Source organism: Rhynchophorus ferrugineus, unplaced genomic scaffold, assembly GCF_030347505.1.
Source record: "Rhynchophorus ferrugineus isolate W39M unplaced genomic scaffold, kcgeb_rfMv2 rfM2, whole genome shotgun sequence".
NCBI classification, from domain to species: Eukaryota; Metazoa; Arthropoda; class Insecta; order Coleoptera; family Curculionidae; genus Rhynchophorus; species Rhynchophorus ferrugineus.
The window spans coordinates 5802645-5822086 of NW_027472581.1; the positions used below are offsets into that span (position 1 = coordinate 5802645).

Genomic DNA, 19442 nt, shown 5'->3' on the forward strand with positions numbered 1-19442 from the left:
ATTTTAACGCCTTGCAATATTTACATATTATTTGTCATTTCCTGAATTGTTACCAATTTGTCGGCATAATAGTGGAATGCAGCTCGTTCCAGGATCACAGGAGCACTGTGCCTGTGGAATCGCTGAATTTCATTATGTCGTACTCGCTGTTGTTGTGTTGTACAGGAACTCGTTGCATTCTAAGCCTATCTACTTCATTGTCACTCTTTAAAGAACGCAATTCTGACATAGCATTACGAGTATTTTCTTGATCTGTCTCTATCTCTGGTCATCAGTGCGGTTAGCACATGAGGTAGCTCTCATTTGATTGACTGCGACGACCTAAGTCAAGTCGTCTTCTCCTCGGCATCGTAAATTGTAATTAATCAAAGTGAGAAAAGTTCTCGCGCACTTAGCAGTAAAGGGTCACTACCACAAAAAATCAACAAAAAAGAGCACATAATTTGAAATGTCACTATCACAAAAGATCACCGAAGTTAAGGAAGTTCTCGCGCACGTAGATTGTCGGATTCGATCATCGACATCAAAGAAAAAACAAAATTGTTGTTTTTATTTAATTTCGAGCCTTTTCATATTTATTCACCTTTTAAACCTTCCCTGGACTTCCACAAATATTTCAAGACCAAAATTATCCAAATCGGTCCAGCCGTTCTCGAGTTTTAGCGAGACTAACGAACGAACATATATTACTAGCGACCCGCCCCGGCTTCGCACGGGCATAAAATATATATACCTATGTCACTCAATGAAAACATGATGCACGCCTGCACGCATTAAATTTGGAGTAAAACAATTCCTCTTCCCCTATACTTACGATGAAGATTTCCTGCTATCTTTGGAATATCTAAATTCATACAATTTTTATTACATTACACATTTTTAAACGCAAATTTTAAATTTGTAATATCTCCGAAAATATTTGTTTAATTTACATGCTGTAAGGGACCATATTGATCTATATTAATTTCACACTGTATTTAAGGTACTTAATTCGATAAGGATTAATGCCGTATTGCTTAAAATAGCTTCGTAAATAAGCCATTTTCTCACGTAAAAAGTAAACAATAAAAATGGTTAATGAGGGTTATCCCTAAAAGATAAACATATACCATCGCGGACTTTTTTGTAGACCTTTTTATGATGTACAATACTGTAGTACATTAATTTGATCCAACTCGTAGGGTTAGGCACCGTTTCTGCTAATTGCTAAATAAGCCTAAAAAAATAGGTTAATTTACGACATCCCGTTAGAAACCTCTAAAATTAGCAATGATGCCTTAGTATATTATGCATGTATTATACATATAAACCTTCCTCTTGAATCACTCCATCTATTGAAAAAAACCGCATCAAAATCCGTTGCGTAGTTTTAAAGATTTAAGCGCACATAGGGATATAGGGACAGAAAAGGCGACTTTGTTTTATACTATGTAGTGATGATGCGACATATATTATACGACATATATATATTATGCGACATGACACATATTTGTTAAGCATTTTGTAATGTTTACCATACAAAACGAGAGATTGACGTGTTCTTGGAAATCTATATGTCGTAGAGTTTTGTAGTTTTAACTAATATAAGTAGTGAGATCAAGAATTAGTAAACTCTTTTAAATAAAACGGCATCGCTAAGTAATTATTAAGGTTAGTAATGTTTCCAACTTTGTTTCTTCTCTTTTAAAGTAATCTGCTTTGGGTATCATGCGTTTGTGCTAACATTTTCGATTGTAACTTGACTTTTTTATGAAAAAGTCACCAATGCTGTATGATAATGATTATGATAAAATAATTCTAACCGCCTCTATTATAGCTTCACATAAACAACGTATAACCATCGAATTATATTCCGCTCGAAAATGAAAATATAAGAATACTATCAAAATCCCCTTTTTTCTGTTTTCTCTCATGTTAAAAACCTCGAAAAAAAACGCAAATCTAACCGTCGACGAATTTGCTTTTCAGTGACCATTTCCTTTATTTTCGCAAAATTAATTTCAATTTGAGATGTTGAACCAATTTGTTGGAAAAGAACATGGCATACATTGCCTCAGATCTATTTTTGTAGTACGATTTGTCCTTTGTTTCAAAATAGGCCTCAGTTTTGTCGATCACCTCTTCGTTCGACGAAAATTTCTTCCCAACGAGCATTATTTTGAGATCTGAGAACAGGAAATAGTCGCTGAGGGGCCAGATCTGGAGAGTACAGTGGATGAGGAAGCAATTCGTAGCACAATTCATGGATTTTTGATACGGTGCATTGTCTTGGTGAAGCAGCACTTTCTTTTTCTTCAAATGCGGCCGTTTTTCAGCGATTTCGTCCTTCAAACAGTCCAATAACGGTATGTAATAGTCGCTGTTGATGGTCCTTTCTTTTTCAAGGTAGTCAATGAAATTTATTCCATGGGGTATCCCAAAATACATACGTTGCCAGCCGACTGTTGCGTTTTCCCACACTTTGGAGCGGGTTCATCGTGTGCAGACTACTCGGATAACTGTCGATTGGACTTAGGAGTGAAATGATGGAGCCATGTTACATCCATTGTCACAAATCGATGCAAAAGCTCGGGTTTATTACGCTTGATCATCTTCAAACACTGCTCCGAATCATCAACTCGTCGTTGTTTTTGGTCAAAAGTGAGCTCACGCTGCATCCACTTTGCACAGAGCTTTCTCATACCCAAATATTCGTCAATTATATGATGTACATGTTCAGTTGCTATTTTTAGAGTGTCTTCTTTTTCATTCAATTTCAATTTACGGCCATTCAAAATCATTTTGTGGAGTTTTTAAATGTTTTCTACTGTAACAACCTTTTTTTTCGGACAACCGGACTTTCACCTACATATATTTCGAAGTAATTCTGTTTATATTCTTTAATCTATTGATTAGTCTGATTACTAATTCCATTAATTACTGTTTTGTCCACGGCATCTCCGGTTCTATGCAATACTCTTATAGCTGTTGATCTTTTTTATAATGAAATAATTTCAGTAATTTCGAATCGTATGCTAACTGCGGTTGAGTAAACATATGGCAAGTATAGAGTTGAATTATGTAGTGAATGGTTATAGTAAGGCATTACAGGTCATTTGAAAAGTCTCCTGCCTGAAACATAGATGGCGCTACTAGAACCAAATCTATATGTTTTTCGCGTGTTGATAAAATATTGCTTTTTGAAGGGAAAAAATACAGTTGAAGCAAGAAATTGGCTTGATGCCGAGTTTCCGGACACTGCCCTAGGAAAATCAACCATTAAGGATTAGTATGCTAGGTTTAGACGTGGTGAAATGAGAACCAAAGACTGTGAATACAGTGGACGTCAAAAGAGGTTTTTACTGACGAAAACATTAATAAAATTCACAAAATGATTTTGAATGACCGTAAATTGAAATTGAATAAAATGGTATCGAAAAGTTGGATGGTCGCTATAATCAGTGTATCACCCTTGAAGGAAATTATATTGAATAAAAAAACTAATTTTGCCAAAAAATCTGATTTACTATGGTAGGCTGGGGATTTTTCATTTGACCTGTTACATCGCGATGGCAGGTAAATTGGAAACCTCATATTAGGCAAAAAGCAGAGCAGATTGGCATGATAGTCGAGAAAATGTACTTTTAGGTCGGAAGATACTCTCAACTTGACCTAAAATGAAAGAGATTGGTTTATCAGTCAGTCATAAAGCCAATATGGACCTACGGGTTTCAAAGATGGGGTTGCATTAAAACATCAAACTAACTAACTAAGTAGTCCAACTCACCCAATACGAAGTTCTACGATTAATTACCAATGCTTATCGCTATGTAACCAATGAAGAGCGGCACGATGACCTCGTAATCAAATGGATATCACTACATAGTATAAAACAAAGTCGTCTTTTCTGTCCCTATATCCCTATGTGCGCTTAAATCTTTAAAACTACGCAACGGATTTTGATGCGGTTTTTTTCAATAGATAGAGTGATTCAAGAGGAAGGTTTATATGTATAATACATGCATAATATACTAAGGCAACATTGCTAATTTTAGAGGTTTCTAACGGGATGTCGTAAATTAACCTATTTTTTTAGGCTTATTTAGCAATTAGCAAAAACGCTGCCTAACCCTACGAATTAGATCAAATTAATGTACTACAGTATTGTACACCATAAAAAGGTCTACAAAAAAGTCCGCGATGGTATATGTTTATCTTTTAGGGATAACCCACATTAACCATTTTTATTGTTTACTTTTTACGTGAGAAAATGGCTTATTTACGAAGCTATTTTAAGCAATACGGCATTAATCCTTATCGAATTAAGTACCTTAAATACAATGTGCAATTAATATAGATCAATATGGTTCCTTACAGCATGTAAATTAAACAAATATTTTCGGAGATATTACAAATTTAAAATTTGCTTTTAAAAATGTGTAATGTAATAAAAATTGTATGAATTTAGATATTCCAAAGATAGCAGGAAATCTTCATAGTAAGTATAGGGGAAAAGGAATTGTTTTACTCCAAATTTAATGCGTGCAGGCCAAGGGCAGTAATGAATGAACCAAAAATACTGGATCGATTTTAATCATGTTTTCATTGAGTGACATAGGCATATATATTTTATGCCCGTGCAAAGTCGGAGCGGGCCGCTATGTTTTTATATACAACGTTCATATTTTTTCTGTAGTGTATTTAATTTAGTATCAGCATTGCACCCGTGCGAAGCCGGGGCGGGTCGCTAGTACGAAGTAATCCAAAATTTTGCCTTAAAAGATGAAATAAGGTTGGTAAATCACAGCGACGTGGAAGCAATACAGCTACTGGAAAACTTTTATTTTTATTTGGGAAATACATACCGGTGTATTAATCCCGTACTCGCCTTGCTTGTGTATTAATGCAAGTACAACAGAACTATAGTAATAAATTAATTTGTGAATTAAGATTGTACTGAGCATATCAATTATAAGATATAATTAATAAAATAATACTTAATTTTCACGCAATCGATTCAATCTACCTTCCAAGTACCGAGATATTATCTGCAACATTTGATATATTACATATTGCAAACACAATTTGATAACAATAGCCGGTAATTTTAATAGTTTACATCATTTTTAGTCACAAAATATATTTCTGAAGACATCCATAAATACATCACAACTAATAACAGTGTCGATCATTTGTGATAGTTAATCGGTATTGGTGATAGTCACACTTTGGACGGGAAAACAAAATGTTGTTTTTAGAATTTTCTCGCAATTATTCCATATTACCTCACCATATAAACCCACCCTCTACTTCCATAACTAATTCAAAATCTAAATTAGCCAAATCGGTCCAACCATCGAGTTTTAGTGAGACCAACGAACAGCAATTTATTTTTATAGGTATTTAAATTAGTGTATGTATAATCATTGTATATTATGTGCCATCGAAAAAATGCATTTAACTACAACATTTTATTGGTTTTATACAGCGAATCAGACGAAGAGGGCTCCAAGCAGCGTGGATTCTGGATACGGCTTCAGCGCGCGACCCTTCTCTGATGCAGGTTCGATGCGCTCCTGGGCTTCCGTCGGCATGGGATCCACGGACGGAAAGAAGATGATCGTCCGGCGTGTACCCACGTCGCCCGTCGAGCTGTTTAACATCGTAAATCCGCCCACGTAAGTCTTTTTATATTATTTAACATTCCTAGAAATGCGGATATAGCGTACCCGCGGAATTAATTGGCTTTAAAATAATATAATTACCGTGGCGAAGGGTTTTAAGCACTTAATACCTACTGGTAGCTCTGTTTCCGTTAATTCAGTGGCGAATTTGATGTTTTAATGATAAATGCTGCTACGAGGGTCAATATATTACATATTATTAGCCTTCATAGCCTCCATCTGACGCTTCCAAATAGAAACTTTGGAAACTTTTATAACCATAACCTTATTCAGAACGTTTCGTCACTTGATATCATTAGTTTCGTCATTTGACTTATGTTGTTTACAGTAATATAACAGTGTGTATTGTTTACAATAAATGTTGTTGTATAAGATAATTTAGGCGTCTAATGTATTTATGTGCTTGAAGTTAATTATGTCAAGTTCATTTATGTAATCCGACCCAAACTATCCCGCCATCTAATTTAAAATTACCTGAATCGTGACGGGTTGGTCCGTTTTCTAATGGATAATTTTTCTAGTTGTCAAATTAATTATCAAGAAAAGACGACAGCTTGACTTTGGATTGGCAATCGTTCAGCAGTTACTCGAAGTGTTTCTTGGTGTAGTTCGGACTGTAGGAATGTTTGTCTGGTCGGTCGGAATGTGTGGCTGTCGATGCGATTATTTGTCCGAATACTCACTACAATTTTGTGGAAAGAATTCGCACGGGAACTGAAAACACTGATTGAATAAAAACATGTTTATTTTTTCGATATTGAATGATACATGTGGTCGAGGGGAGAATGGACAGGATATTAGGTTAAGGTAAAGGAAGTACGGTAGAGCTGTGGAAGTGGTACTGTTACAAGAGGGTAGAGAAAAGAAAAGAGAGCGAGACGTTGTCGTGGTGGTCTTTTATAGCCGGGAACCGCATGGTACCAATCCACCAGCGGTGCCAACCTTTGACTTTGATGTAGATGAATGCGTGGTGGCCTAAAGGGTTGTAGCGGTCTCTACATAACTCCCCTCCTAGTGGAGCTACCGTGGAACGTACCTCCATGAGGTGCAGGTTCCAGAGTGCACCCGTAATTACGCAGGGACTGCTTATGAGGTGGGGATCTCAACCTCAGCGAACAATTCAAGATTCGAAAAACATCCCTAGTCTATCGAATCCGAGTTCAAGGTGTAAGACCACCAAAATTGAAATTGAAATTGAACAAAAGGTCAGGGTGTTCAGGGTTAACAGCCACCAAAGGCTGATTGCAGCAGCTCAGTTTCTTAGCCACAGACTATGGGAATATGGAGTACTCCAAATTTGGAAAACCATTAAATATACTCGTTTGTTTACCAGTGCTTCGTGAAATACGAACAAGAAGCAGCAATGAAGAATCATTCGTCTTTTGGCTTATTTCTTATGAAAGAGACCTTGGTATAATTTTGCTGGAGATTCCATTCCTGTCACCTTGACCTTAGAAGTCCTGCCTTTACCTTTGTCAAATCAAGATATCGAATGAAATCATTTAACTCCGATTGTTTTGAATATATACGAATGATTATATTTTTAAAGACTTTTTGAGTTCTTCTTTTACACAGTCTTCATTTTCTACTTTGGTTTCTACAGTTTCCACCTCATACATTTAAGGCAGAATACTAGATCAAAGTTTCGGTATTTCAAAGTTCTTTTGTTTTTTATTTGACAATCCTATTTTTATCGGTGGAGTCCAATAACTGGTATTTAGTCATCTATGTGATTTGTGGACTCTCATCAAACCAACAAAAAGAGTTTTGTTTTGTGGCGTATGGTGACCGGCAATGAAAAATTAATCGATGCAGAATAATCGTGGTAATAAAACCAAACCAATTGAATAACGTATTGTTACAGAAAGGACCAGTAATATCAAGTAACAGGCACAAAGTCATCTTTTTACGTGAAACTAGTTAACCACACGTTGCAAGGGGTTGTGAGGGATACACAGCTGCATCTCGAATGCAAAATTCTGCCGCACCCAATGTATTTATTAGGCGAAATGCTTTCTGAGTACCGCTTGTTCAGATCGATACAGTATGACTTGGCTGGAACACTGTTTCGAAATACTGAATAATTGCAGAAAAGATCGATGAATGTATAACTGTCAAGCCAACTTCATTCTATTGACACTATATAACAATGTTACCATTAAGTTGCAGAAAACGTATGTAGTTGCGAAGAATATTTTGATTAATTTTTTTTTTAATTTTTTGGCCTTTTTAAAGTGGAAACATTATTGGCATACAGGCAAGTAAGTCACAATAAACAAACAAACCCATATCCCTTTAATTAAACTGCTCTTATAAAACTAAAACAAATATCATTGAAAATACCTTTTTCCTGCTCTTCAGACAATTTACGGATTCCATTTCGAAAGAACGTCGTATCTTTTAAGGCTATTTACGAACCATTTCTTGATATCTTCATATCAAATAAAGCGCTACTTTGACAGGTTACGACTCGGAGGTTACTGTCGGAACAAGTTATAATCAGAAAAAACAAGATCTGGAGAATATGGCTGTTGGTTTATCACTTCCTATTTTAACGTTTTCAAGTATGTTTTCAGTGGTTTTGCAACATGTGATCGAGCAGGAATAACATTGTTGTATCTTTGTTCGTATTCCATCTGTTTTTCACGCAGTGCTTGACTCAACCGTATCGATTCAACCAATGAAAAATGTTTTCTTCGCACTTCGACGAAATAACACATATAGGGTGGGCAAAAGTCCCGCTACCATTATATATTTTTGTGACGTTTAGCTCAGTTTCACTATAACCATTGGGTTGTGCAGATGTCCACATTTTTTATGGAGACGATCTAAATTGATAATGAGCGATGAAGCACATTTTCTTCTCAGTGGCCACATCAATAAATAGAACAGTCGGTTTTGGGGAACACAGAATCCCCAATTAATCATGAAACATCATTGCATCCACTAAAAACAACTGCATGGTATGGTATTCATGCTAGAAACATCATTGGTTTCTATTTTTTTGAAAATGACCAAGATGTTGAATTTACTGTTACTGCTGAACGATAAGAAGACATGATTCGAAATTTTCTTGAGTTTGAAATGGAAGTGCAAGGACTAGAGGACATGTGGTTTCAGCAAAATGGGGCGCACACACAACTCATTCAACAATAACATTGCCAGCCAGATCTCCCGATTTAACAGCACCAGACTTTTTCTTATGGGTTTTTTAACAATCAAAAGTTTATGTAAATAACTCTCAAACAATTCAACATCTTGAAGACAATATTGGTCACGAAATTGAAGAAATTCAGCTTGAGATGTTGCAGGATGTCATGAAAAATGCATTAAAAAGAACCGAAAGTTGCATAGCGAATCGCGGTCACTATTTAGCCGATATAATCATAACAAAATAAATATTACAGCCAAATAAACTTTTTGTGAAAATCAAACTTCCTATCTTTTCTTTGAGCAAAGTTATAGGCAATCAAAATGGTAGTCACCTGTTATATGCTTGTAAAATCAATTTATAGACCCTATACAAAATATCTTCAAACAAACTGATGATAAGAAATCAAAAACAAAACCATTGAAGCCAATTTTCTTTTCTATGCTCGACATATAAATAAGTCCAGCACCACTAAAAATTCTCCGGGCATGAAATGCTGCGACTAAATATCGCCTTACATCGGAAACTAAAATTCTCTAGTGAACAAAATATTTTTAGCCAAATTACGACTATGAAACTAAAGAATCGCGACATTTTTTACAATCTTTTTAACATTTCCGAATTTTTAAAAAATATAAATGCTGCTTTATAAAAATTTGTATTATAAGACTCACAACAAATTTCAAATAAATCATAATAATAGTAGTTTCACATCACACATTTAATTATTATACATTCATATTCTAAATAATTATAACTCAACCCTCGTAACAATTTCGACAGAGATGTATTGTGAAAATAATAGTTACCCTTGATACATTAGTATCAACGAATTATAATTGTAGGCGATGAGACGACGTGACAATGATTTATAGTTCATTCATTTCCAAGCAGAGTGTAAACAAGAATGTTTATCGGTTACTGAGGACACCGTATAAATATACATTCATTTAGACTAATTATAAAATGTAACATAGAGTCGTTATATTTATTTTTTTGTTGTAAATAATGCAACAGAAGTTGTGCATTGCTAAATAAAACCCAAGAATGTTAATTAACCTGTGGTTTAGATAATTTATTAAGAGATTCAAGTGGAAAGGGTATGGTAAAATAAAATGAATAAAACTCTCTATTAGACACAAAAGATATGGTGAGAATCTCTGACGAACAAATTTGCAGATTTGTTGCAAAAAATCGATGCAATGTATTTTATTCAAAATATTGTCCATCGATAGCCGCTACTTTTTCCCATCTTTCAGACAATTTATGGATTACATCTCAAAAGAACGATGTACTTTTTGGGGCTATCTACGAAACGATCCATTTTTTGATATAGATAAAAGAAACTAAGCGCTGCTTCGACAGGTCACAACGTATATGTCGGAATCTACTTGTTCCGAATCAGAAGAAGCAAAGTCTGGAGAACTGGGCGGTTTGGGTAGCAGTTCCCATTATATGTTTCCAAGTTTGTTTTCACCAATTTTGCAACGTGTGATCAAGCATTGACATGCTGAAGGATAACATTATTGTATTTTTGTTCATATTACGGCCGGTTTTCGCTCAGAGCTCGTCTTAAATGTATATATTTTAATTTATAGCGATACTTTTGAGTAGAGTTATGGCTTCAAATCCTCGCTTTCACATTTTTTTCAAAATGGTGATGTCAAAATCGCTATTTTCAAAACGTTGAAGCCAGTACTCACATATTGAACTCGATGGAGCATGGTTGCCACAAGCTTCACACAGCGTTCGATGACCTTCAGCCGCCTTTTTCTTCAAATTCAAGTAAAAAAGTAAAACTTCGTGCTAGTGCGAATTACTCGGTACTAATTCAGAGATTTTCAATGCATTGAAAACATTTTTGTTCACACTTTGACGAAATGACACATACTAAAAAGTGAAGCTGTCAGAGAGGCTTCATCATAAAGTTGGTTAGTAATGTTCCCGATATAGCGAACTATCGTAACATAATATCCTTTAAAATGTATAGGGATCTATAACAGGTCAATTGAAAAGTCCCCGGCCTACCGTATTAAATTTTTTTTTTTGATAAAATTAGTTTTTTTATTCAACATAATTCCCTTCAAGGGTGATACACTGATTATAGCGATCCTCCAACTTTTCGATGCCATTTTTGTAGTACGATTTGTCCTACGAATAGGCCTCAGTTTCGGCAATCACCTCTTCATTCGACGAAAATTTCCTTCCAGCGAGCATTCTTTTGAGATCTGAGAACATGAAATAATCGCTGGGGGTCAGATTTGGAGAACACGGTGGATGAGGAAGCCCAATTCATGGATTTTTGCCATCCTTTTCACTGACTTGTGACGCGGTACATTGTCTTGGTGAAGCAGCACTTTCTGTTTTTTCAAATACGGCCGTTTTTCGGCGATTTCGTCCTTCAAACGGTCCAATAACGCTATGTAATAGTCGCTGTTGGTGGTCCTTCCTTTTTCAAGGTAGTCAATGAAAATTATTCCATGTGTATCTCAAAATACAGACACCATAATCTTGCCAGCCGACTGTTGCGTTCTCCCACGCTTTGGAGCGAGTTCATCGTGTGCAGTCCCCTCGGATAACAGTCGATTGGACTTCGGAGTGAAATGATGGAGCCATGTGTCATCCATTGTCACATATCGACGCAAAAATTTCGGTATGTTACGTTTAAACATGGCCAAACACTGCTCAGAATCATCAACACGTTCTTGTTTTTGGCCAACAGTGAGCAAACGCGGCACGCACTTTGAATAAAGCTTTCTTATAGATAAATGCTCTTGCAGTATAAAAGCAACACGTTCTTTTGACATCTTTACAATATTGGCCGTCCACTGCGTTCTGCATTATCAGTATTTCTACGACCACGTTTGAAGTCAGCAAATCAACGTTTTATTGTTGTTTCTGATGGAGCGGAATCCTTATAACACTTTTCAAGCCTTTACTTCGCTTGGTAAAATTTCCCATCAAGAACAGTGCAACAGTAGAACACAAAATTGTTTTTGATCCATTATTTTGAAAATAATAAAAGTAGTGTCACTCTTAGCACAAAACTCACAAACTTATGAGGATAATATCATGAAATTTTAACAGCTTTCTTTTGAAGGTTATTTACTAACTGAAAAAGCGGTGGATGCAATAAAACTAGTGTCATCTATGTGTTAGTCCCGGAACTTTTCAGTCCACATGTTAGTTAAGAAGTAGACACTCTCTCCGAGTGCTGGCTATGGATTGATTTCAATGATATTCATTCATGTTATTAATTATCTGACTGATTCATCCACAATCCGAACTAATTTACACCAGATATAAAGTTTCTATAATATTATTTTATTAGAACATATAATTTTTTACAGCATTTTCAAAAATTCTTAAATTTAAAAATTAAAAAATAAAGAACGTATTTCTTATATCTCGATTTGTATTTAATTCTGTTTTACTGTTTGAAGAGGACTAAATAATTCAGTGTTTACGCGTTGCGACATTTTTATACAAATTTGTATCGAACAAACAATATAAAAATCCGTAAAATGGATCGCTTAGAACGTGCTTTGTCTTGTGTTTGGACAGAAGATTGATTAGAACAGTGTGTGCTAACTAATAACTTATTTTTAAGCGCAAAACAGCGCAAATATTTGACGACTCGTATTTAAACAATCTTACGTCACACGTCATTGTTTATTTACGATTAAATACGATGAGACGAGTTACTTTACCAGATGATATATAATATATGGTGTTACAAAATGTCATGCTTGTTACGTTTTTGAAATATGGGGTTTTATTTTTTCTGGTAAAATGTGATTCATTTTTCCAATTTTGGGAATTTTAACTACTAAGAAGAATTTTAAATTTTATCTTGATTGTACAACACTATTTTATGGCACGAAATACATCTTATTATTTAATTGTAATATCCTTCAACATTATTGTTAATTTTCCAATGATTTTCCAATTGATGATTAGTGGCTTGGTAAAAGAAGATTAACCGAATAAGGAGATAAGAGAAAGATTGATTCAGAAGTTCTGGTGATCTGTGTAAAACTCTCTTTTTTTATTGATCTCTTAGAACTTCTGCCCTGGGGTATTATAATATGATTTCCGATATTCAGTACAACTCTACTGACATGTAGAAGATCGCTTCAGTAAGAGATCTGCTATAGAAACTTATAATCTAAATCTTATTCTAGATACTACTCTAACTTATTCTTGAGATTATTATATCTCACTCCATATGTCTGTTGATCAGTTCGTATCAACATCCATGCCAACAATTATGATTCTACAGAGTCTATCATTTACTGTAATGTTTTGCTTGGCATCATGTTTAAAAAGTATGGACTGATAATTTCACCAGTCAAAGGTGATTCAACATAGGCTTGGTGCTTATTTTCATTCCAAATGCAGCAGTTTTGATTATTGAGGGTTGATATTTATATTTTGAGCATAAACAACAATGGAAAAACAGTATTAAACAGTAAACAGTATTCTCCATGATGACCAATACACCTCTACATGCGCTTGAACTAATCTTCGTAACGCCTTTAGCACTCTGAGATACCTGCAAAATAAAAAAATGGTCTTTAAAAGCAAATTTTCGGCTTTTTCAGGCTCCAGAAAACATTGGCCATGTAATTTATTCTTGATATGCGGGAATAAAAAAGTCGTGTGGTTATCAAGTGATGTCAAATCAGGATTGTACGAAGGATGATCCAATAATTCGATGTATTGGACAGTCAAATAGGTGGTTTGGTTATTTCAACCTATGTGTTAAAGCTTGTATTATCATCATGAAAATGAAGAAGATTGCCGCTTCTCTTTTCGTATTTCACGAAGCACTTCTGGTAAACATCGGTTGTGTAACATTTAGAATTCATCGTACTCCGTTGATCTAACGGCACGGTTGTCACGTGTCAAGTTATTCCGCAAAAACAGGCGATCACTTGCTTCGAAGTATTTCTTTCATTTTTGTCGGATTTAGTTCGTCTTGAAAGACCCATACAGTTTATTGTTGTTTTGTTTGGAGCTCATATGCATATATTGAGGATGCGTCACCCGTACAGATGTTATACGCAGTTTTTGATGTACCGCTCTGTATTTTTTGGTCATTTCTTTACGCCAACTGTCAAGAGCATCTTTTTAAACTTTTTTCAAATTATGCTGTATCTAACATGAACAAATATTTTTCACAGCTAAATATTTATACAATATCTTGTTGATGTTCATCATACTAATGCTCAATTATCACTCAATCGTGAAGTAAGTTGATCGAAGCACTCCTGCCTTGACAATCTATGTAAAAAGTCGTAAAAAATCATCTCACGAAAATGTTCACGAGTTAATTTCTCCACCGAAACAAAATGTTTATGCCACTGTAAAAAACACAAGCTGTTCTCAAATGACAACACGTTCTTAAGAAAGTTATGGTTATAAATATTAAACTTCTAATTGGAAACATCAGATGTAGATGCTAACAACACTTGTATTACCAAGGCTCCAAATATAAATAATAACCCACAAATAGCCATTCAATCAAAAATGAGCTTCACTAAATTGATATCAACCGCAGTCTAATTTCGACCTCATTCACGGAATTCTAGATTTGTTCTGTGAACATACAGCTACAATTCTTACGCAAATTTAATTTTGCTAGCTCGCAAACTAAGATTCCTAATTCGTACAAAATTCTTCCATTATGTGGGTTTCGCCCATAACATTATTTTCAAACTGATGCCTTTTGAAAATCCACAAAATATAGGAAACAGAAAAGGGTAACCGTCACTTAACAGGTCAATTGAAAAGTCCCCGGCCTACCATAGTAAAACACATTTTTTTGCCAAAATTAATTTTTTTTATTCAACATAAATCCCTTCAAGGGTGATACACTGATTATAGTGACCTTCCCACTTTTTGATATCATTTTTGTAGTACGATTTGTCCTTTGCTTCAAAACAGGCCTCAGTTCCTCGGCGGGCATTCTTTTGAGATCTGAGAATCGGAAATAGTCGCTAGGGGCCAGATCTGAGAATACTGTGGATAAGGAAGCATTTCGACTGACTTGTGACACAGTACATTGTCTTGGTGAAACAGCAGTTTTTTTTTTCTTCAAATGCGGCCGTTTTCCGGCTATTTCGTCCTTCAAACGGTCCAATGGCGCTATATAATAGCCGCTGTTGACGGTCATTCCTTTTCCAAGGTAGTCAATGAAAATTATTCCAAACTCATCCCAAAATACAGACGCCATAACCGTTCCAGCCGACTGTTGCGTTTTCCCACGCTTTGGAGTGGGTTCATCATGTGTGGGTTAGGGCTAACTAAAAAACATATGGATTTAATTCTAGTAGCGCCATCTATGTGTCAGACCGGGGACTTTTTAATTAATCTGTTATTTGTCATCATAGGATGCGTCAGTCGCCAAATATTCATACCAGGCAATCTAAAAATGGTGTTTTATTCACATTTGAAGGAAATATTTCGAAAATATATGATACATACATACTATATAGTATTAAAGTTGTTTATGTTTAACATATATGAACAATTTTCATTAGCAATAATATCATTTGAAATATTAGTTTGTTGAATTTTCTATTTTTAGTAAAATTAAATATAAAGGAATGTGAATAAGCCTCCTTCAATTGATAATTCATGAATGATTTCATTCTATAATTTCAATAAAGGTAATAAATCTAAGTAACAATTGATTTATTATTTATACATTTTTATGACTGAACACTGAAATGTTTTGTTATAGTAAATGTTATACAATATAAATACACACATTTTGGTATTAAATTAAAAAGTCAAGATATAACTTGATTTACCAATATATAATTAAAATACTTTCCTGTTATCATAGACGACCGGGTTCCTGGAGTAGAAACAACAGAATCTACTGTTTCGACAGAATCGGTGGAGAAATATATATATTTTAATTCAATTTGGAAGCCTCTCAAAGATTACACAGAAAAAATATTGATATATCGATATTTTTTTTCAGAAAATATTAATATTTTTGGTCAATATTTTTTTGTCCGATATATCCATATTTTTTCAGAATAAATTAAATATCATTTTTAGAAAACCTTTAAAATCGGTACTTAATTTTAAATTTTTAATTTTTTTTATACTTATTGCAAAAACAAAATATCGATTTTTTTTTAAATATCGAAAACGATAAATCGAAATCTTTTTTAAATATTGATATATCGAAATGTCGATATGTTTTTCGGTGGCCAACACCACTATCTCATAGTACTTGCTTTAAATTTAAAGCCATATTTGTACTTGTTTTTTTTTATATTTATATCTGCCTAATATAGACAAAACAAATTCTGCTGATTATACTGTAATTTCCACAACAGCTTCTTGAGCCTTATAAAGTTAAAACAGCAAATAAATCTTATTTAATATTTTTGTAGTCAGGTTAAACGGAAATAGTATTTGTAATCAAAATATGTCAAACATAAAATAAGGAAACTTAATCTTAATCATATGAGTCAAGTCAATCACAAGTTTGCTTACTTTTTCTTTAAAACAATAAGTGTTAATTACCTTATTAACTACATTTTATTACCGGTTAGATAATTGCCAAAAATATCTATAAGCAGTCGTGGCCGAGCGGTTAAGGCGTCTGACTAGAAATCAGATTCCCTCTGGGAGCGTAGGTTCGAATCCTACCGACTGCGGAATAACTTTTTTTGAATTTTGATTTGAACCCAATATTTAATTTGTAGCCATATTTTTCTTTTCGATAAGTTAAAGGAAATGATCTATGAATATACACGTATTAAGTTTTTCAATTCAATTATATAGTTTTTTCAAAGTTTTTTTTGTATATACGTCATCTAAATTTGTGACGTCAAAACGTCACAATGTTACCACATCAACTCTGAGTTTTAGTTTATTTTTTTCCTTAACCTATAACAAAATTCAATTCAAAATAAATTCTAAATAAAATAAATAAACAAAATTGCTATCAAATATAATTTATTTTAATATTATAGTACATCTGAAAACTACAGTTAATTATACAGCCACAATACTTGTGTAACTTCAGTGGTAAGTAGTGGGGCAAAGTTTTGCTTAGTTCAATCAATGGCGGCGCTGACAACGTGAATTTGATTGGTTAGTTTAAAATAGTTATGTAGAAACCTGTGAGGAAAATACTTTGCTTTGATTGGTCTGCCATTTCGCCTGATTACTTTGTAACGTCATATTTATTGGCCAATAGTATTTAAATGAAAATCAAATATAATTTTTAAAATAAAATCCTATACAAATATACATAAGTGTAAATAATATAAATATATATAAACAAAAAACAAAAAAAAACAATTATGAACTCCATTCTAGGCAAAATTAAAATATTTATAATTCTTCTAAAACGCCTTCGCATATTTGTTTAGTGCCATCAATTTTATGGGATCTATTAGAGTTCTAACTTATCTTGATAAATTGAAGGTAAACTTTAAATTCTTCCCTGTTGATATTGCTTTAACGTCATTAAAACAAAAATAAAATCACACCTCATAATAACTTTTAAAATCTGGTCTTGAAAATATTATGGATTGGACAGTTGAAACATTAAAAATGTATGTGTTTTTTAAAGATATTTGGATTTTAGAGTATTTAATCTGTGGAACTACTTAATATAGAATGTAGACAAATATTGCATGTTGTCTTTTTTTCAGAAGTTTTGTTAAATAGCCTGAAATAAGACTAAAATACAATATTAGATTCTTGTTTTTCTCAGAGCAAAGTTCTCTGGAACTGAAAATATAGACTCAACTGGTGATTTAACAACCCCAAGCGGTACTAGTACTAGTTAAAAAAGAATATAAGTTATCTAACATGTTCATCTTCTTCACAATTTTCTCCAGGAGAATGATGTGAAAAAATTGAAGTGATGATGTGCCCTTTTAAAGATTTCTCGAACATACTAGGTGAAGGATGCTGTTTCTACCTCCATGACCTCTAATAGATCCAACAAAACTCTTTAAGCAATCTTGGCTAAGATTTGTTAAACAAATGTAGTTATTTGTAAATTTAGACAAAATATATTTCTTTAAGGTAATAAATCCCCTAAAATTAGCAATTAAATTTTTAATTGATGGCACCGTAACAAATATTTTCTTAACAAGGCAATCAAATTTAAATATACAATAGCTCTACTATAAAATTATTGAACACCGATTGTTCTAAAAAGTTAAAGTATTACAAATATTTTAGGGATATTTTACAATTAAAAGTAGTATTTATTACTACTAATTATCCAGTTATGTTAATTATTACCTTCTTGTAAGACTTCTTTATGTAGAGACATCACACTGACAGCATACGAACAACTTGGTAGATTAATTGAATTTTATTAATACTAACATCTTCATAAGTAGGTTTTGATTTTCTCTAAACAAACAATAAATAAACAAACCTATAATAGATATATAGATAATTTTATATGTACCTGATAAAAACAATGTTGGATATGCATTTACCCTAATACCTGTTTGTAAAGGAAGGGTAATTCTAAATGTTTCACTAAAATGTCCGTGACAGACACCATGACCTTGATATGTTTGCATTTTTGTTTATCCAGGTAACTTACTACTATTTACTTGATCAACCCTTTTTTGGAAAGGAGCGAGATCATTCTTTGGGAAACGATGTCTAATTTCCGTAGTAGATTTTTACCCCGGTACACTACATCTTTTACTACACTCAATTTTTACTGTCATCAATTTTTATATTATTACTTTTATGATTATTATTTATACAAATTAAATAATCATCACATTAAATGCTGCCAAAATAACATCATAACAACAAATGCCCTTAAAATTATACACAAAAATAAAAAAACAAATATAACCTAAGATGTATTACTAATAAATGATAGTACAAAAAAATTATAAAGAACCATTTAATAATTTTTTATAAACTGCTTAAATTGGTACTTAATTTTAAATTCTTTATTTTTTTAAATATCGATACATCGAAATATCGATATTTTCCTCGGTGGCCAACAACCCTCTAGTGGTTAAAACGCATAGTGAGAACGCGGTTATGGGTGTGCCCGTTCTACATCTCTATGTTCTATGATGTGGAATGTGTCAAATGTTGCCTGTTTTAGATATTTAAAACCGCATAACGGCAAACTACGAAGCTCGAACTTTATTACAACTGCCTACATCTAAGTTCCCCTTCTATGTTTTCCATATTTTGTGAAATCTTCTGACAGATGTCAAAAAAAAACAGGAGATAATAATAAAACTACCTGTCTCGATATTAACGTTATATAAATGTGAATATTGCCTCGATATATATTCGGTATCGTATACTAGACCTCATCACAACAAACGTCGTGTATCCCATTAATAAATTAACACTCCATAACGAAATCGTTATACCTCCCTCGAATATTAATATATGCGAACGTATTGGTGTTTGCGGAATCAATCGACAAGAAGGCTCTAAATAATTGTTTTTGTACCTATAAATGAGAAGAAGAATGGACACTAAATCAGTTCTTTATTGATCTTTCTGGAGTCGTCAAGTTGTTATAGGTTCTTTACGGACATGTATAAAGATTATATTATACCAAAACGTAAAGTGTTGAATTCTCCTGGAGCTAC

At 33.6% G+C, this 19442-nt stretch overlaps 1 protein-coding gene and 1 non-coding gene across 3 annotated transcripts in view; both read left to right on the top strand.

The window, feature by feature from the left end:
* Positions 1 to 19442, top strand: part of LOC143190445 (sodium- and chloride-dependent GABA transporter ine) — a 51022-nt gene that overhangs the window by 3228 nt on the left and 28352 nt on the right. For both annotated transcript variants that reach the window (XM_076394737.1, XM_076394738.1), the window contains exon 4: positions 5468 to 5657. In XM_076394737.1, the coding sequence (XP_076250852.1) occupies positions 5468 to 5657 (190 nt within the window). The remainder of the gene's footprint in view (positions 1 to 5467; positions 5658 to 19442) is intronic.
* On the top strand, positions 16415 to 16496 carry TRNAS-AGA (transfer RNA serine (anticodon AGA)). Its single transcript has one exon. It is a non-coding gene; the product is annotated as a tRNA-Ser (tRNA).